General features: G+C 35.1%; 2 protein-coding genes across 2 annotated transcripts in view; both read right to left on the bottom strand.

Annotated features, from left to right (window-relative positions):
- Positions 1–21,797, bottom strand: part of LOC126759146 (uncharacterized protein DDB_G0287625) — a 300,420-nt gene that overhangs the window by 274,984 nt on the left and 3,639 nt on the right. The gene's annotated exons all lie outside the window — the stretch shown is intronic.
- LOC126759244 (uncharacterized) lies at positions 7,869–13,814 on the bottom strand. Its single transcript, XM_050473969.1, has 3 exons — positions 13,537–13,814; positions 8,849–9,085; positions 7,869–8,779 (listed from the first exon to the last, which is right to left on the bottom strand). The coding sequence occupies exons 1-3, from the start codon at positions 13,552–13,554 to the stop codon at positions 7,961–7,963; spliced, it is 1,074 nt and encodes a 357-aa protein (XP_050329926.1). The 5' UTR covers positions 13,555–13,814; the 3' UTR covers positions 7,869–7,960.

Here is a 21,797-nt window from a genome sequence, read left to right as displayed (position 1 = left end):
CTTAAAGATAAATTTTCAAACTTAGCGAAGCAAAAATTAAAGAGGGAATATTTTTAGGTCCACAAGGGGCAACTGATAATGGATATATATTGGATAGCTTTGAAGAAAAACTTAATTATTAGAAAATACTCACCTGGAAATGTATTGTTCAAAATATTCTAGAAAACCATACATCGGTAAATGCCAGAGACTTAATAAATAAACTTGTAATGTCATACTATAATAATGTTAAAAATACATATGCTGGACTGACGTCTGGATTTATTTGCGGCAAATTTGAATGCCGTGAGTGACAAACAAGTCAAGTGGTTCCATTAGAAGATTTGCTTAATGGGCTATCAAGGGAAACGGAAAGCAGTAATGTTAGAAAATTGTTGTTGGAAACTTGAAAAGACCTTACAGAATCAAATATTCACAAAAATCATATGTTCTTATATAAAAAAAAATATATATACGTATTAAGCAAAAATTTTTCTAAAAGTAGCTGATGTTTGTACGTTTTCGAAAATGCATATCGTCACCTAAAATGCAAAATAATGTAAAATCACTTTGCATAAGTTTACAGGCAAAAGAAAAACGATATTTTAGAAACCACTCATATTGAAACAAAATTTGAGTTTTGGTTATAAAGTGGTTATATATTGATTATAAAATGGTTATATATTGGTTATAACTGACAGCGGAAGCTGAAATTTATGCTAAATATATGTTATATGTTGTAGTGAATCGTACGCAATCAAAAAGTCAATTTAAATTTTTTGATGTTACCTTTTTATGCATTTTGGGTGACGATATATGTTTTATAATTTTTTTTATTTCATTCCTTAAGAAAATCCAAAATATATCTTTTTTTATTCTGAATCCACAATTTCTTAATATCCTTGATTTTCGCCAAATTTTATGATAATTGTTCCTTTGTTTAGTTTCCAGACATTTTAAAAAAGTCCTTAATTTTCGGTCTAAATTTGATGATAAAATATTTTTTTTTTAGTTGATTCGGATGGAAGATTTTTTTCTGAAAAACTAGTTTTATACTCCTTTTCGTAAAGGTCAATAAAAATTCAAAAATTATATAATATTGTTTTATTAAAAGTTATAGAAAATTAAGTTAAAAAAAAATTGTTTCGAATTGGTAGCGAATTCTGTTAAATTTGAGTTAATATATTAAGAGCTTGGTTTCAAGCATTAAAGAATTTTGTATTTAAATATATTTTTGAATACTGTTATGCAATTAAAAGACTCAAAGACGGCCTTTAATAATTTTTTCTTCAAAATAAATGAAAAAAATAAAACTAATGAAAAAATTTTGCTTTAAAGTTTGATTATAAAAATATGTATGTCTTTGAGAGGAATTTGTTCTTTTTAGCTTTTGATAGACAATTTTTTTTTTTTTTTTAATTTTTTCTAATCAAATTTTTCAGTTCTGACAATTGTGCTAAAATGTTAATCAAGCACATATTTCAAGAAACTATTTCGTATTTCCAACTTTTCGTGGCGACTACAGTTGCTGAAACTAATAAAATATGAATAAACGTTATAAACTATGCAAACATCTGTGCTTTCTAATTATTAAAAATATTTTTCTTTTAAGACTGAACTTTATTTTCTTTAAATAATGCAAAATTAAGTACTTTTGAAATAATATAGATATTTTTTTTTTTTTTTTTGATTAATTCCATACAATTAGTTTTGAAATTTGCATGTAACTGGTAAAAATAATCACATATTACTTTTAAAATACGAGACTTTATTTATGTAAATGCTGATACTAATTACGAAATGTGTCTCTGTGCGCTAATTATAATTACAAATATTGGTAATTATCAGCAAAAAGAACTTAGGAGCTTGCAAAGTGACTTGTAATAGCTTATGTACATATATTAATTTAAAGTCAACGATGTGATACCAATTATAAATATATACAATATAAGTTTCTGAACAAAAGTTGCTCATACTTGATATCGCGATTTGCGTACATGTGAGAAAAAATATATATTTTTATATATACGTTATATACATGTACATTATATGCAGACTTTGAGCGTTTAAGCTACACAGACCACACCTACATGCATTTCATTGCAGCGAGTGCGCACAATGCGGAGTTAAGCATGGCGAGAAACAGCTGTGCCGTGTACCAAATTTATTATGAAAACCATAAGGCAAACAACTAATGCAAATAACAATATATACAAACACACATGTATATACAATACTTATATATAACATATAATCTGGTATATACAAACAAACGTAGTCCAAAAACGAACATTTTTTATATGTATGCCTGTGTGTCTGTCTATGTTTTGTGCGCCGCGTGGGTTGAGCCGGAAAAGTTGCGATTTTGTCGACTTAAAAGCGTTTTGTGCAACTCAGATTTTTCACACACAACAAGCACATTCACCACACGAATTCCCAATATTTATTTTGTTGTTGCTATTGTATATATGCTTTAACTTTAACGCTTTGTGTTCTTACAACATCGTGTGTATGCCAGTCACACCTGCTTTTTTTTGCCTTGGCGTGTAAATTCAATCAAAATTCCGAATTATTTTTTTTTTTTAATTTTAATTTGTTTTTCAATATTAGCCAATATGTTGTTAAGCCGTTGTTATGCAAGTATACGCTTAACTACTTATAAGAAATTAAATAAGTATGTACAAAGCACAGGAAATCTCACGCATATAATCTGCACTTGCCACTTGCATATATGTATACAAACAAACATATACATATATGTATATATATATATACACTGTCATATATACATACTTTATATAAATATATACTTGCATGCTTAACTATTTATTTATAAACATCCAACTGTGCTCATAAAAGCAATTGAGCATTATATTGCAAAATCCAATCGCCAATCACTGTGTTTAAGTTCTTTGCAAGTCGATTTCCTTCAGCGAATTCTTTCCTTCTTATTTAGCCGTACATACTAGTTGGTTGCTAATTTATGCCACTTGCTTGGCTAATAGCGATTGCTTGGCTATTGGCATATTTACTGTTTTATTATTATGTTGCACAGATACACACGCACATATGTTTATATTAGCAACACATAAGTAACTCTTGCATATATATGAGATATATATATATATGCATATAAATATATATATAAATTTACTATTCATACTACAGTATATAATTTTCCTACGTCAGCGTATATGAATGCAGTTGCTTTCAAGGTCACTACTTTTTACTGCCTTACAACTTTATCCGCCAAGCTTGGGCTGCTTGTTTTCCATTACATATTTGTTGTGATTTACTGCTTTGGATATGTCTGCGGCAACGCTTGAATACATTAATCATATTGGTAATTGTTATATTATATGTAGGCTTCTAAGTACTTTTTGTTATTGCACAGTATTACGTTTTAAGCCAACCACTTTACGGGCGGAGACAGACGTATGAAAGTACACATAACAGGTGATCCAAGTAGAGCTAAAAGTAGCCTTTCTTTGACAAATCGCGTGTGAGTCGTGTCATGTGTTGTTTGGCATTTCATTATGGAAAGACTGACGCCTGAACAACGTTTACAAATCGTTGAACTTTATTACGAAAATTCAAGTTCTGTAAAGAATGTGTTTCGCACGCTTCCCTCAACTTATGGTCAACATAATCGGCCTTCTGAGCGTACTATTCGCAACACCATCAGCCATCTTGAGGCCCAGCATTCGTTATTCAATAAAATTCGACCGAAAAAAGCACGTCCAACACGCAGTGAAGAAAATATAGCAGCTGTAGCTGAGAGTGTACACGAAGACCATGGAGAGCTGATTCGACATCATTCGCAGCAACTCGGACTGACGTATGGAACGATTTGGCGCATTTTACGTCGAGATCTTAAATTGAAAGCGTACAAAATACAGCTTGTGCAAGAACTGAACCGCTCGGTCTTCCCAAGCGACATCAATTCGCTCTATAGGCTCTTGAAAAGTTCGAATGGGTATGTAAACAGGTAAAATTTCCGGACTTGGGATGAAAAGCAACCTGAAGACATTCAAGAGCTGCCATTTCATCCAGGAAAAATAACGGTTTGGTGTGGTTTGTGGTCCGGTAGAATGATCGGTCTATATTTCTTTAAAATAGATGCCGGTAAGAGCGTAATGTCATCAACCTGTCATCAAGACGGCGCCACTTCCCACACATCACATCAATCAATGGATTTTTTGAGAGAACACTTCGGTGAGCAGATAATATCACGTTTTGGACCGGCCGATTGACCACCAAGATCGTGTGATATCACACCGTTACAGGTTTGTGAGGATATGTAAAGTCTAAAGTCTATGCGGACAATCCCACTTCAATAAAGGCCCTGGAGCATAATATCATGCGTGTCATTCGTCAGTTACCAGTCAAAATGCTCGAACGAGTTATCGAAAATTCGACGCAATGCATGGACCATCTGAGCCGTAGCCGCGGCCAACATTTGAAAGAAATAATTTTCAAAAAATAAATGCCCAAGAATGTTCTTTCGAATAATAATAAACATTCTCCATTAAATTTGAAGTTTCTGTGTTTCTTTTCTTTAAAAAAAAGTAGGGAACCTCGTAATGGATCGCCCTTTATATGTACATACAAATGTATGTGTTGTAGACCTATTTAGTGGTTAAAATACTATATATCAAGCATACTTGTTGCGACTTCTTATTGCCCAATTAGTGAGCACCATCACTTAACTGCAATAGTATTTCTGCGAAGCAACAAGTTGGTCGAAAATGAATCCATGTCATGTCTAATATTCATACTCTAAACAGCATATATTGAGTTTGCCACGGAGTTAGTAATATCCAGAAAGAAACGTTGATTTAACCTACGCGAACTATTCCCTCGGTTTTTGAGATATTGATCTGAAATTTTGTCAGCATCTTTTTCTCCACAAGACGCTGCTCATTTAACAGAATTACTAATATCGTACCATTATAGCATATAGCTTCCATCCAAACTAACTAGTCAAATCATGTCCTTGTATGGAAAACCTTTTTATTTGACGAGATATTCGGCATGAATTATTTTCTAAGTCAACGGTAACTCATAATTGTAGAATTGACATTTGTGGAATGAAAAAGCGGTAAGACATCAAACAAATATTTATCGTGTTAACCACAACCGCGACAAGTTACCGCGCTTCGTCAGCTGAATACAGAATGAAGCCGTTATAAAATTAAATTATAAAGATAAGACAAATCAGAGACTTACGTTATGCAAGAATAGTTGAATAATGAATTGAGATGGATTTTAAAAAGTCAACTCACTCTTAAATTACATAATATAAAAGATGCATAATATATAAAAAAAAAACATCTGTGCCACCTCAGTCAGCTACTTTCTGCTAAACTATAAATATTGACAAACTTTGTATAGCCATATTTTTCAAAAACCTGAATTTTATAAAAAAAAATCGATCCAAACACAATTCCAGCTGCCATATATTAATACCCAAATACTGTAGTTTTCTAAAGGTCACTTTGAACAAGAGATGAATTAGAAAATGCGCCATTTTGTAACTAAGTAAACATTGAAAATTTTTCGCCAAATCAAATACCGTTTGTTGTTTTAATTAAATTTATTTTTTATTTCACCGTTTTTAATTTATTTGATTTTTTTTCTTGCGTCACCAAGTACGCCTTTAAGAACTCTAATCGCATATCCCTTTACTTTGTCGATCATTTCGTGCGCTATAGCGATGATTTCAGCCCAAATAGTTGTCTTAAGCTCGTCAATGGCTTGAGAATTTCGGACGAATGCTTTACTTTTCCAATAACCCAATCAAAACATGTCAGCTAGAGTTCTTTTGTTGCAGTATTTAAAGAGTTTTATTCTCAGTGTGACACGACAGGCAGATTAATACACCAAAATTCATCCATTCTGATTTCTACCGACTAATTTAATTTTTTATTTTTTTAATTTTTATGTTTTTGAAAAATTATGACCCAATAGATTTTCAATAGATTTGCATTTCTCTAAGTGTTAACACAATTGAGCGACTATTTTTAATGTAAGGAGTACCTATTTTGACGCTCATGGCTGCTACTACAGCTGATACGAAGTTAATAACATAAAACTTCACCAACCACAGTAGATATCTCTGCGTTAGTTTTAGTATAGTACTTATAATAATAATAATAATTCGCAATGAACAAAAAACTCAGATATAAATTAAAAATATACATATATATACTATATGTATATATATACATAATTCCACTCATTATACAATAGTTAGTAATTTAAATTTAAAATGTAACGTATTTAGATTTCGTTGCAGTTCCAGGAAAAACCACCCTGTGTTCATTTCTTTCAGATCAATCATAAAATGTAGCATACCTTAAGGCGTATCATGCTGTGCTTACTAAACAACCTTCGCTTGTATGAGGAGCTGAGTTAATATCTCACCGCTGTTGTTAACGCTGTTTAAGCGAAAAACCAAAAAATGTCTGTAATTTCGTGGCTACCGAAAAAATTTGTATTCATTGCTGCACAGACTCAAAAGAAAAGTTAGAACCCTGTACGAACCTGCTTCGAAGAAGACACAGAGCTGACCACTGCTTTCTGGCTCCTACAAGGTGTGAACAATGTGCATCGATTACTTGAAGAAAAGGCCAGAGAGTTCTACTATGCCAAATTATTACGCTGATTAGACGCCAAAGTACCGAAAAAGAGCCCTCTTAAACGAAGAAAAAATTGCTTTTCCACCACCAAAATTCACTTAGACTCTTCCCATCGCTCCTGCCAAATTAGTGGATATAGGCTACGAACTTAGCTACGTCTGACTTCCTTTAGTATCCAGTCTTGAAAAAGGCAGAAATTTGGGTAAAATGCGGAGATTATGGCCGCCACAGGGACCTACTTTTATTTATCATTTTTTAATACCTGAATTTTTTACCTGACGACGATTGTATGCGTTTACAGGATTACGATTTACGACCATGCACCTTGAATGTCCGGTCCCATAATTGGGAAGGTGCCACTGCCCAGCGGACTGATGTAGAGGCTGCCACCACCGCCGTCCAAGAAGTGAGATGGACGGGACAAAGACTGAGTCGAGTAGATCCTTGTGGCATTTACTACAGTGGCCGATGGATTGCCGGCCGAGCTATTCAAATACGGCAGCGAAAAACTGATAAGGAGCATGCTTCATTGTAGAATATGGTCGAACGAAAGCGTGCCAGACAATTGGAATTAAAGTCCACTCTGCACAATCCTTAAAAGGGTGGTCCCGCAATATGCGCCAACAACCGTGGGATAAGCCTCCTCAACATCGCATATTAAAAGATGAAATCCCACCGTCAACAAACTGATTGGAGCTTAACTGTGTTGCATGAGGCCTGGAAAATCAACAACTGACCAGATATTCACTATGCGACAAGTCTTTGAAAATACCCGTGAAAAGAAGATCTACACAAACCACGAAGAGGATTTCAAAGCTACTTTTGACAGCAAGAAAATGAGCTGCCTTTTTGCCGCTATGGCTGAATATTTTGGTATCCAAACGAGGTTTCAGACAAGACTACTCCCTATCGTGCGAGAAAAGCAGTGGTAGAGAAAGACCAAGTGATAAAGGACCTGGCTACACTTTGAATCTCCAATTGGCGACTCCGACTGGCGCGCTGTTGTAAACTCGACTAGAACCCCGTAAGCGGTGTCTACGCCAATATGGAAGAGAAAGTAGACCAATTCGAGAAATTTTTCGAACTTTTCTTTTGTAATATTCAATTAAAGCGCATAGACTTACTAGAAAAAATTATATTTTTATTTACATGTTTATACATTGTTATATAATATTATATAAAGTTATTAAAGGCAAAAAATTAATATCTTAAGCAAATAGATCATAAATACAATTAAGTAATGTAATAACTAGAAAAATCGCAAAGCACCGTTAGGTGCACAAAACCTAAACCTAATATACACTTTTTAACGTAAAAACGTCCAATGGACCTCGGCATTCTCAAACATTGATGACAAGTGATGGGCGAAATCGCCGCTTACTCGTACCAACTACTGACAATGGTGGCTTCGGTGACTTGGGTGAACGCTTCAATTCGGCACCTTTTGGACGTCTTTGTACGCGATTCGACTTGAAAGTTAAATTGTCATCGAAAGTGGGACGATAAATTGGTGGAGGTTGTGGATCGATGGGCAATTCTTCAAATTCACCCTCATCATAATGGTGTTCGACATCTTTCGATTTCATCAAATGTTGAAATTTCGGATTATTAAGCAATTGCAGCTTAAGCGCTTCATCGAGTAGCTTTTGTTGATCTTCCAAATATTTTTCAATTTGCTTCTGTGATGCCACACCCTTGAAACGTTCACGCAGCTGAGCTTTAGCTCTACTAGAACTTGATGGATGTACATTGTATTCATCCTGTTCGGGTTCGTACACATTGTAACTAAGACTGGGTGTCGGTGAGACGGAAGAGTGTGTAGGTTTTGGTGGGGATACCATATGGAAGGGATCCGGTTCATAGAATTGTGTATATTTGTGATGGTGAATGTGTTTCTTAGATGGCGGTAACTTTGTATCGTGTGCTTCGGTCGATAAATTTACATCCGCATAGGTCGTGCTTTTGTAATGATTGGGCAAATGTGTGCTGTATTTCGGGTGAGAAGAAGTGGACTTTTTGGGCACAGTTATGGGGTGTTGTACGCGTATTTGTGTACCAATCGTATATTCGCGACTATCATTCTCCTTCGAGTTGAAGTTATGCGCTTCATTCGAGAATTCACTGGAACCATAGCGTTCACTGGAATTGTCTTCTTCCTCCTGTGAAATTGTAAAATGGAAACCCAGTTAACTTTTTAGTATAAATAAGTCAAATTTGTTCTAACTTACCGAAGCTACATGACGATAAGAGATTTTCTTTGCATATTTCTTCGGTGATTCCTTACGTTTGCTCTCTTCGGTATGCAGATCGCTAGCATACGAGAGTGGCATGAACTCATGACTGCCGGGATGTGAGGTGAAGTAGTGGGTGGGTGATGAGGAGATGGGACTGTAATAAGCGCGTCGATAAAACGAACTATGCGCTCGCACGCTAGTTCCCAGCCACAACAGGGTGAAATACAGCAGCTGCAACGACGAGAAAGTATAAAAGAGAAAAATAAATGTGCATTTAATAAATTCCACTGTCAATATACAATATAATAATTAACACATAATGACAATCAGTTGCCAATATGTTGATAGTCTCCTATTAGTTTTTGCAGGATATTCATAATTACATAATTCCGATTATTGTCTTTACTCTGCTTTGACTACATGTTTCTCTCTAATATTCATACATAAGTGTATTAATAGCTAAGTCATTATGTAGCGAGTTCAATAGATGACCTTGCAACTCAATAAATCACTGTCAATGTCTTCGCCGCTCTTTCAAACTTAATGAAAAAATGTATTTAACGCTCACTTGTTTCCTCAGTTTTTATAGTCAAGCTTATTTTGAATTAACGCCTAATAATACATACTAGTTTTAGCGCTTTTTGTGTTACTAATATTTATATGTATATTTATTTGTTGTTTAGTTTTTCATTATTATTCAAAATACTTTTTTGATATTCAAATAGTATGAGGCCGCAACCACTGCAAGTGTTAAAAGTACAGAATTAAGCTTAAGTAAAGCGAAGTATTATCCGATGAAGGTCAAGTGAAGACAATATAAGAAACTTAACCTATCCTGATACCTTTCTGGTTCCCTAGAGTATTAAATATATTTACCCACTCCTTTTATGATATTCAGTTAAGTAGAATATAGGTTAGTAATTAGAAGTTGCTTTTGGCTGAACTCCAAATTTTGCCACTCTTACTTTACCAGCATGCCCTCAATATACCGCTTGTTGGCTTAACAAGCTGGGCTGGTGGTTGCGGGATTCTGACACCTTATCAGAAATGATTGACGGAAATAGCAACGATACAACCTAGGGACCATTAAAGGCGACTACCTTTCTGGGGGATGGCTCTGAGTGGGCACCCTTTTTACATGTACAAAAATAACAAAAACACAAACTTTGACGAAAACGTTGCAGCAACAAGATCGAGACCCCAGTAGGATTCTCTTCATCAGGCCATTCAACGAGCAATAGGCTGAAGGAAGTCGGTAGAAAACCGCCGGCAAGTGATGGAGGTAGAGTCTTCATACGTGGCAGAATCGCCAGCACTAGCAAAAGAATCTCTGTTAAAATTATGAAAGGCTCTACAGGGGGCAGAAGCAAGTCAGAACTAGTGAGGAACTTGAAGCAGACCGACAAAATCATGGAACGCTACGGTGATAAGCATGCTGGTCAGGTATGGAAGATAGTGGCGGCGCCTTTCTCCGCAGTCTTCCTAAAAGTGGTCAAATGAAACCATGGACCACCTCAAAAAGGTGAGAGTGCCGTATGTCACCATAGGCTTCACAAGTTCATCAGATGTGCCGATGAATGATCGGCTTTCCTATATAAGAAGGCAGTCTCTCGAGAGGGAGAGGTATGGAGTAAAGCCAGATTAGTGGCTTTGGACAAAGCGAACCTTCCATTTCGTTTCTTAATAACTTGAACTATGGCTAAATGAGCCTAACCCATTTCAACACACCACTTTACAATGCACCACATTGCACCACTATAATACACCACACTACGCAGCACAACACTGTTACATTCCAACCCAGCAAACTAGACTCACAAGAACGCCACTCGCGAGAATACGACACACTAATACTAATACAAATATACCACCCACGATGGCGCCACGCTTGAGGACACCACACCTATTCACACCTGCCTACGCCGCCCATCAATAAAAAGCAACGTCCTCACGTTTTGACTGCTTTTATTCAAAATTGATCAACTACTTTTCGCACGATTCGTTCGACGCCGTGCCGCATGTGGATACTTATTTTTAATAATTGAAACTAGTTTCTTTTGAACGTGAATAATTATTGTAATAACTTTTAATAAAGTGGAAATTTACCGGAAAATACTATTTGCGAGTGTGTGAGTGAACTGTGGAAAGTAATAATCAGTGGTAAGTAAATTGGTTTACTTATATTCAAACTATTTTTCTTATTCATATCGAGGCAAATGTGCTATAATTGAATTATTGAAAAGTGTGTTGCTGCAGAAAATCTTTTTAAAAAAGTTTTGAAAGAATTTAATTAAATATTTATTTTCATTATAAATAATATTTTGTTAATACAATTTTTTTACATTTCTTTTCACCGATGCTCAGTTTTGATTTAAAAGTATTAAAATTAATATTGGAAAATTAAATAAAAACATTTTATTTTATTAAAAAAAAAATCAGCTTTTATTAAAAAATTTCAATTCAAACAAACAAATTAAATAAGAAATTAATTGAAAATTTTTTTTATTACAAATATTAACATTAATATAAAAAACGAAATTAAATAAATTTTTTTTTAATAAAAATATTTTAGTGGTTATTAAAAAAAATTAAACAAAAAACTAATTGAAAATTAATTTTTTTTATAATAATAAAAATATTTATCTACAAAAAAATAATGAAATTAAAAGTTTTGCATAAAAAAGAAAAAGGATTTTTTTTATTTTTCCAAAAATTTTTTTACCAAATATTACATAGTCTTTTTTTATTTATTTTTTTTTTTTGAAATTACATTTTATACTATCTTATTCTACTATTTTTCCGATGCACGGTTTTGATTTAAAAAAATAAAGTTTAAAAATTAACAATTTTTAAACAAAAAAGTTTATTTTAATTAAACAAATTGAATAACAAATTAATTGAAAATATTTTTTTTTATTATAATATGAAATATTAATTTAATAAAAAATAATTAGTTAAACAATTAAAATGTTTGTATGAAAAAGTAAATTTTTTATGTTTGTTAAAATTTTTTATTATTGAAAATTTAATTTTTTTATTTTTTTGTTGAAATAAATTATTTTTTTTTAATTTTTAATTTGATATTAATTTTTGCTATGGATTGTAATTTGTTAAAATAACAAGGCCGAGTATCGTAAACAGTTTCTATGATAAATATGCGCATATTAATATTGTCTAGAAACTTATGGAATTTTTTTAAGTAATATTATTTGTCAAGACAGAAATTTATGTAGCCAAAGGCACCCAAGGTACTGTTATTAAAATTCAACTTAATGTTTAAAAAATGCCTCTTCATGTAAAGATAAATACAAAAAATTATATTTATTTTAAGCTTGTCGTCAACTATTCCTTACGGTCAAGGAGCCATTTTAACTGCTCAAAAAATTGGTATATTGAGGGATAACCTTAATATTTTCTTAAGGGGTGAGTAGGGTAATTTGGTCTGGTTTTTTGACATTTTTTCATAGAAATTTTTACTCTACAATAGAACTTTTTTCACATATCATGAGGTATATCGTGGAGTGTATTAACAAATTTTTACAGAATTTTTTGATAACATCTCTCGGTGAAATGGCTGGGTGAATGAGATTATTTTTTTCACTGGCGGGCACGATTTCTCATGTTTGGATCATCTGAAACACAAAACCCCAATTTATTCTTAAAAGTATGTGAATGGTTATCGTCCCTACTAGAATCATGAAAATTGTTGATAAATAAAAAAGTAATTAACGTTTTTTTTTTTAATTTTTCCCCATGTCTTTTTTACATAAATTTTGTCATAACATTGTCAATAAATTATAATTAAATATTAGGGACGATAGCCAGGCGTTTTGTAAACATTTAAAAAAAAAATTAAGCAAATCGGTTGAGTAGTTCGACCGGAATCATGTCCGCCAGTTTAAAAAAGTGTGTTTTGAGAAAAACGCGTTTAAAGTTTGAGGTACTGGTGTGTACCTTACTAGGTGTGCACTCGGAGCGCTCCGAAAGTCAAGCGGTATTAGTATTTTTGGGCCTTTTTTGAAACCTTCCAATGGTAAAGTGGATTTCTCCATTATTTCTAAGGATATAAGGGAACAGAAAATGCAAAAAAACCAAATTTTTTTTTTTTTAAATTACCCCACTGCCCCCTTAACTGTCAGTTATTTTATAAAAAAAAAATTATAAATATAATAATAAGAAGAGGAATGTCCAAATATTAAGATATTCTATTCAACTATGGTATAAGGCTCTATTTTATATTCTTCCGCAATTCTATATACAAATCCAGAATTTATTTTTGGGGAGACGAGCGGTGGTTTTCTTATATTCCCAACCCTAATGTCTCTGGCTAGTTATAAATTATCCATGCCCGTCTCCAAATGTTGCGCCTTGCAAAAATGTGACGCAACAAATTGCGTTGTGGGTAACTGTGCAAATTTTCGTAAGCACAGTTACCCACATCGATATACGCAGATATTTTGAAAGTGGACATTCCAGTAATTCGGTAAACATAGTGAACAGTGCAAGGCGCGATCTATCGAAACCGCTTTAATTAAAGCATTCGTTTACTTATTTAGGTTACACGCATATCCATTTTTATATACATATATGACTTATGATTTATTCACTCAGTTGTGCCATTTCGATAGCTGTTGCTACTAAAACCTGCATATCTGTAGACACATGTCTGTATATTTACTTACATTCCAAAACCTCTTCATGTCCACGCTCGTTTACAAAATTCACAATCACCAAAACACCTTCAACGGCACGCAAAACTCAAATCGCTTGAATCGCTTGAATCACCCAATTCAATGAACAAACGAAATTTGGCATTAATTTCGACGCGATAAATTATATGAATAGTTTAGTAAGCGTACACAAAACAAACACAAAAGGCGCGAGCCGACACGAAGCGCAACTCATTAACAGTAAACAAATGCCACAACTTAGCCACAAAGCGCGCCAACTACAATACTCAAATGCCACGTAACTAACGATTTACGCGCCAACGTTGTCTCTATGAAACTGAAAGTTTTCCCAATGAGCGCATTGGTTTTATGCAGCTTCCTAATGCCAAAAGCTAGGCGCGCTGCCGCCACAGACCACACCGCGCCGCCCCATGATGCGCCTCAGCAACGCTCGCTTCGCCTAGTCTAAGTGATGGTCGCGCTGCTGCCGTTGCTGCTGGCTTCACGATGGTTCGCCTGGGCTGGTGGCTCTGGCACTAGTTCAGGCAGCATTCGTTGGCCATTTCGATCGCTATCTGCAAAGCAAAAAGTTAAATGTGTTGCCAGTAGTTATTCGCCGCCCCTCCCACCACCTGCATGGTGGCAAAAGCGGCAGCTGTGCAACAAGTGGCGCTAGCATTTGCATTTCCCGAGCCATTACGCGGCCAATTGGAAAAAAGAAAAACATTGAGATGGGGCTCCGCGGCATATTGTGTTAAGTGGTTGAAACAGCATAAGTACTTACCGATATTTTCTTATTATCATTTCGTACAGCGTGTGCTTAGTTGCATTTCTTTTGGTTTGCAATTCATGAGCGCGGTTCAACCGCGGCCAAGGTAATTAGTTTGTATGCCAGTTTCGCTTAATGCTTGCAAATGTTTTGTTTGCATACGAATCACACTTTTCTTTTGCTTTCCTTTTATTATTGTGTAAACTTGCCGAACTAAATTACTCAGTCGTTACATTAAATGGGTTTATTGCACCCATTCAGCATTGAACTTGACTGCTTTTAAGCCAATAAATAATAAAGAGAATCCCGGCAGTTAAATGATGAGTTTAATGTATTTATACCTATTAAAGAAGACCACCCACACAAGCGCGATACATTTCCTGAAGGGTTACATAAACGACATGAGAACAAAGAAATTAGTAGCTGACAATTCAAGTTTCTTGATTTCCGCGTAGATTCAAGTTTATGGCATTAATTTAATTATAACACACATTTAATTATAACACACAGAAACTTCATACTTAATGGGGAATTTTTATTATCATTTGGAAAAGTATTGTTTGGATTTTTGTTTTTAAGACTATCTCTTTTAAATGTTGTCCGTGGCTCCGTCTCAGATAATCCATCTGTTAAGTCCAATTTTCGATGACTCGTTCGAGCATCTCAAACGGTAACTCGCGAATGACACTCGTGATGTTTTGCTACAAGGCCTGAATCGAAGCGAATTGTCCGTATAGACATTACACTTTATGTATCCCACAGAAAGGTTGCCAATTGACCTGCCTAAAACGTGAAATTATCTGCTCACCGAAGTATTCTCTCAATAAATCCATTGATCAATGCGATGTGAGGGAAGTGGCGCCGTCTTGTTGAAACCAAATGTCGCTGAGAAGACGAGCTTACATTTCAGACATCAAATAGTCGGTTATCATGGGGCGATAATGGTCGCTATTGAGTGTTACGTTCTCACCGGCATCATTTTTGAAGAAATATGGACCGATAATTCTACCGGCCTACAAACCACACCAAACCGTTGTTTTTTTCTGGAAGAAATGGCAGCTTTTGAATCGGATTTTCTTTGAACTTTTCAAGAGCCAATAGAGTGAAGCGATGTCGCTTTGGAAGGTCGAGTGGCTTCAGTTCTTGCACTAGTTGTATTTTGTACGCTTTTTACTTAAGATCTCCACGTAAAATGCGCCAAGTCGTTCCATACTTCAGTCCGAGTTGCGCCGAATATTATGGCTATGCGAAAACTGATATTATAATATCGCTGTGTTATTCATACTATAAGACATGATGAAACGTAATTTTCGTAACAAACTCACGTTTAAGCTACTTCATGGTAACGTTTGACGCTGTTAAAACCGCAGTCCAAAAAAAAGTTTGCTTCGTTTCGTGACCATGGATCTACTGTTAAACTCCAGAGATCAAGAAACAATCGAAACAGAGTACTCTGCCGGTAAGCCTGTCCCAAGAACGCAGAAGCAAATTAACTGTTTCCAATTTGTTTATTCGCAATATTTTTTTAAATTCCAAGAAATGTCCATCAGCTGTAGATGTTTCTTGGCTGCAAGTCGTAAATATTCCTTAAATTAAAATAATTTCTTTCAAATCTATAAATTCTACCGCATTGTGCGAAGTTAGAGTTATACCTTGTCCGTGTTTACACCCTAAAATATTATAAGGTGGATCCAAAATCCGTTTATATTTGAAACGGTATTGCGCCGGGAAGACACAACAAGGTACTATAAATATGGACAACTCGTCTAACCTGCAGAGAATGAAGGTTTTTAATTCTAGCTTGAAAATGATTAAATTAATTTGAAAATTGAAGCAAAAGTGGGAGTATACGATTCAATTGAAATCCATCCGATCTTTTACTTCAAGAGACCCTGAGCATGAGAGCTCTATCCAGTATCAGCTGCTACCAATGGCTACAAGCACTTTTACCTAAATGATGCGGTAACGGAAGTTGAAACTTCGCTATCTTTATCGATTGTTCAGTGAGAATTTCATGACATTTCATCTATGGGAAGTGAAGTTATTGCGTTTTAAGTGTTAGTATTTTTGTGTTATCGTTGCGCTTCGAACAAAGTGCCAACACTAAATTTTGTTTTAAAATTGGGAAAACTTTTACCGAAACATTTCGATTGATGACAAAAGTTTATGGCGACGATTTCCTATCTTGTAGCAGAGTGCACGAGTGGCTTCAACGTTTTCAAAGTGGTTGTAAGGGCGAAAATGACGATCAACATGTGGGCCATACAAAATCCGTGATCACCGGAATTTCCATCGAAACTGTGCGAGAATTCATCAAAAATCAGCCGAAATCATCATTTAAATTCATGGAAATGGAATTGAACATCTCCAAAACATCGATTTATCGCATTTTGACCGAACATTTGGGCTTACGAAAGGTGTGTGCACGACCAAAAATTGCTCAGAATCCAACATTCGAAGGACGATTATTTGACCAAAAATCGCATTTTAACCATTAACCATTCCCCGTATTCACCTGATATGGCACCGTGCGACTTCTTCCTTTTCGGAAAAATGCATTTGCTCATGATAGGAAAGCGTTATGCAGACATAGAGGCCATTCAAAAGGCTTGCACCGGCATGCTGGCGGCCATACCGGCCAACGAGCTAAAACGCTCGTTCGACATGCTTTTGGACCGTGCAAAAAGCTGTATTGAAGCAGAAGGAAACTATTTTGAATAAAATAAATTGATTTTGCCGAAAACACCATTTGTTCTGTTTTTTTTTAAGGTCCTGATTACTTGATTTTGATTACATAATAACTTATTTTCTCTAGTGCTACAAAGTTGCATTGCTTGTAATCATCAATCTGATTGTTTAGTCTGTTATTGGACATTTACTTGGCTAGATCTCAGTTTTGATATATAACTGCTACCACTACTTGTAACATTTTACATTTGGACATTGAATGCGGAAACTTCCGAGCACAGCAAATTGCTGGACCTTTATGAGCCTGTGTGGAGGAGGATAGGGCATAATCTACTATCTATCTATTTGTTGCTCACGATCGAGAGGTAGAGTTATAAAACTCAATCGTGGTGGTCCGGTGGTTCTCCTACAAATTCGCCAGTAAGTGGAAAAGGGATCGAAACGCCAAACAAATATTACTTCAGAAACTAGGCTTAAACTTATTTTTGTTATAAATCCTGAGTACTCTTTTAGATTTCTTCAAATTTCCAAAAATAGAAAAAAATATCTGAAATTAAATTGTAGCTGGCAACAGGTTCACATTGATGTACCATAAAATGTCCGCTAATCAAGGACTAAAATCAGCAACAGGTTTGCAACAAACCACCCATAAAAGGACCACTAATAATACGAAGGTATGCCAAATATTCGCACATTCTTTTTGCAAATGTTTTCCCCAATTAATTCAATTAGTTGACACCTCCAAAAATACATTTTCCACTTTTTAGCCTAAACGATTTTGAAGTGCTTTTTATTTATTACTGAAAATTCCTGCATCGGGAACTACCTGTTTAACTTGTTAAAGTTTGCGTCGTTATTTTCAAATTGCTAGGTTATGTTGCATATCTATCATTATATGAGTTTATTAAAACTGACAAATCAGATTTGGCAACAAAGTGGCGCGAACCAGCAACAAACGGGTTAAATAAGAAAATAAGAAATCAGCCGAAAATGACTAAATAATACAACATAATACGACTGTGTCTCTGTCTCATACTTTTATTTACCCACAACCAATTGCTTTCGTTTTTTTGAAGTTCAGGTTCAAATGCAGGAAACGTGCGCGTGCAACTAAGCCACATACACCGCAAGCAGGCGCGGCAACATTGCAATCACTTTTGCTTTATGCAGTCAATCGGATTGCCATAAGGAGTTAGCATGTGGCATGTTGCACGTTGCAAGCTGTATGAAGGTGCACACTTACATATGTATAAACCGCATGCCGCAAGTCGCGTAGCTCATGCACTACTTTCTAAGGCCGCAACCGTTTGCCTTGGCATTGACGTACGTCGCAGGCAGTAGCAAGCCATGAGCCAGCAGAAAGCAGCAAGCAGCTGTTGCCCATTCGTTGGCGCTACAGGATGTGCTGCGCGCAAATGCGGAACAATTTTCTTGTAACTGACTGGCTTGCTTTGCACTCGTTTGGCAATTTATTTATTATGTCTGTATGCGTTGGCAAGCGGCTAGCAACAACAGGTCGCCTGCTTGGCAAGTTGCACGTTGCAAGTGGCAAGTGGCAGCTATTTTCCTTCATTGCTGCCGGTGTTTTTGTAATTGATTATTTCTTGTTGTCGTTTTTCTTCGTCTTACCGTCGTTGCTTTTATTTCGTACGCGCGCAATAACTGTTGCGTAACCATTTCTTTTGCTGCTTGCTTGTGCGGCCGCGTTGGACTTGAATTTTTCAAATTACTCAATAGTTGTCGCGCGCACGTACATACATATAATCGCGCATGCGCACATTTCCTCGGCACATCCTGTCTGTCGGGTGAGCTGTGCGGCGGGTTCGCGTTTTATGCTTCGCATGTTGCATTCGTTATGCATTCATTTATGTATATCTTTGGCACGCATAAATGCAATTGCAATGCCTAAATAATATGAAAAACCAATTGCTTTAATTACCGTCAAAGTAGCCGGCGGGAATATCCGATTTTGGGGGAGCTCCTTAAAACTAATAGATGTGTCGGTAATACAGGTGAGATTTGTATTTAATTGCGTAATAGCAGCAGTTGTTGAAAGCGAAGTCACATGGTTGCATATTTATGCCATAAAAGCGCTCGTGCTTGTCGTAATTTGATAGCCAAAATCGACAGGCTACTTGCTATTTGAATTTACTCACTTTTCTCCAGAGTCTTCATCCTTATGCAATAAAGTCAAGCTTAGCAGCTGAGTATTACACGGATTAGCTTATAGTAGATAAAGCTTTTACAGTTAAATGTGCGAAATTGCATTGACAGTGGAGTAATAATGTCGGAGTATTTGACAAGACTTTCTCCGAAATCGTAGGAGGGTCAAAATTCATCAAAGAAAGGTTTTGCACTACAAAGCGTTATTGGTTTGGTTTTATGGGAACCAGATTTCATTGATATTCTGTCTGAACAGCCGAAGTCAAACATGCAAATTCATTAGTCTCGTATATACAAAACTTCACTCAAATCAGATGACGAACTAGAAAACAAATTTGCCTCTATTTTCCAAGCACGTCTTTTAACATGGAGTTCTATAACAGTCGTCTTGGATACACCATTTTTCGCTAGCTATATTTGAGAGCTGCTCTGTAGTCAAAACTTTTACATCTAAAGGCAACAACAAAGTAAATGAGTATAATTCGTTACAAGGCATTCGTTTTATAGTTTTAGACCGTAAGTGCTGCCAGTCTGGTTGAACAATTCGTGCCTACAGTTATATTGGCCTTCTCAATTTTCAACATTGTATTCCTCTACAGAGACGCGCAGCAGCAAGCTGACAAGAAGAATTCCTATCAAAGGGTCAAGTTAAGATTATGACAGAAAGTTGATCCTAGAAGGGACCACCCTTTAAAGGCTTAGAACGCCGGTTCAGTTAGGTACATAATACTTCTATGAAATTGTTTATAAAGACTCTCAAACAAAGCTTTTCGACCTCAATCTTGTAAATGCTAACAATGGAAGTGAAGTAGCCTGGATGTTCCACAGGACCTTTTTTCGTACAACTTTTTCAAAATTTTTAGCCTTACCGATGGGATCAAGTTGAACTTTGCTAAGGACAAGTAGTTCAGTATATGTTCTGCATTCTACTCTAGGCCAAAAGTATCTCGCAGTAGCCCAGATGCTGGTCGTTGATAAAGGTCTGCTAAGCGCCACGAGGTCCATAGATCCAGTGATAGAACGCAACCTAGATCCAACTCGTTCCCACTCCGATGTGAGCCCTCTCAGCAGCTTTAAAGTTACCAGTGATTCCGCTTTTTTTTTAGTGAGGACAGATGCTCCTTGATCAACTATGAGTCCACAGTTAGCGAACTCAAAGGTAGTATTGCCGCTCTACTGTCGGAGTGAATGTTCACCTTCCAGAAAAAGACAGCACTTGGAAGCAAAATATCAACTCCTACCTTAATAGCAGCCACTTCCTACTGAAAATCATTACAACCTAAATTTAAGATTTACCGGTAAACCTTGCAGAAAACTCTCCTTTCGACCGTTCCATGAAAAAGCTCACTACACCTCTTTTCCAGCGACTACTTCCCGAGCACGTGTCCTTCGTCGGTATGTGAGCAGAGAAAAAGCCACCACGAAAAGCTTCTGCGACACAGTGGTCCAAGTTTTTAAGAATTCAGTTGCTTAACATAAAACTCTACTCACAAAAACTAAGAATTTATTTTAAATTATAGAGACACAACTAATGATTGAACAATTTTTTTTTTCATTCTTGAAAATTTAAGCACCACGGCTAACTGTTTTAACCGCGATACACCATCAATAGCAATTTTCCCAAAAGAATACAAGAGAATACTTGAGAGTTCTTCATAAGCAGAAATTTCAACTTTAAATTTTAAACTCGAGTTTATGTACTTTCTAAACAACTTAAACCAATTTTCTTAGTTGGGTTAACATTTTTTATTTATTTTTTTTTCAAATCATTGTTAATTGAAAGTTTTTTTTATTATACAAACTATGTAAATAAATTTCCTTCACTACAACAAAAGTAATTCTAATATTTACGATACTAGTTAGTAAGTGTATATATATTATAATATATATAAATATGACATAAGTATGTTACATAATATATAAGGCATAATTTATTACAAATAATTTCATATATATATTCAAACTACAAACCGAGCTATTTATTTTTATAAAAACTGTTTTAAATACCCATAAGTTCCAACATCATTAATTTCAATAATTTTTCATTGATACGTATCTATATATCGTCACCTGAAATGCAAAATAACGTAACAACATTTTCGGAAACTTACAGTGGCATGAATGAAACATGAAATAAAATAGAACATGAGGTTTATATCTGACAGCAGAACCTGAAAATATTGAACATATGTAATATTATGTATGTAATTTGAAGTAGTGAAGCGTAATCAATAAGACAATCTATTTCGAATTTATTGATGATACGTTATTTTGCATTTCAGGTGACGATATGTATATTTATCATGGCATTGAAAGACGGCTGAAATGTAGTTAAGGGAAAATTAGTTATTGTATTGTATTAGCTTTTTAGAACGGGAGTGAAGCCTTTGGAAAATTGTAAAAAGTGAAAAAATAATAATGGTAGTATGAAACTGATAAGAGAAGGTAGAGAATATAGCAAAAATTGAAAAAAAAAATCATTTACAGGCGATCAGAGGCCGGGAAATGTATGAGAGCGGGTTGGTTGAATTTTAAGGGTTATCTCGATTTCCGAAAAAACTAATAGTCATATGAATAAAAGTTAAAATTTCAAGAAGAAAAAAATGTTTTGTAAAATAAAAATAAAAAAACCAAAAACTTGGTAAAATTTGGA

This window comes from Bactrocera neohumeralis, chromosome 2 (genome assembly GCF_024586455.1).
Source record: "Bactrocera neohumeralis isolate Rockhampton chromosome 2, APGP_CSIRO_Bneo_wtdbg2-racon-allhic-juicebox.fasta_v2, whole genome shotgun sequence".
NCBI lineage: Eukaryota > Metazoa > Arthropoda > Insecta > Diptera > Tephritidae > Bactrocera > Bactrocera neohumeralis.
The sequence above is the reverse complement of the archived record's forward strand: the minus strand, read 5'-3'. Positions and strand labels throughout refer to the sequence as shown.

Coding starts and splice junctions, on each gene's coding strand:
- LOC126759244 (XM_050473969.1), bottom strand. Junction 8,780..8,848: donor CTTATCGTCATGTAGCTTCG/GTAAGTTAGAAC, acceptor ACAATTTCACAG/GAGGAAGAAGACAATTCCAG.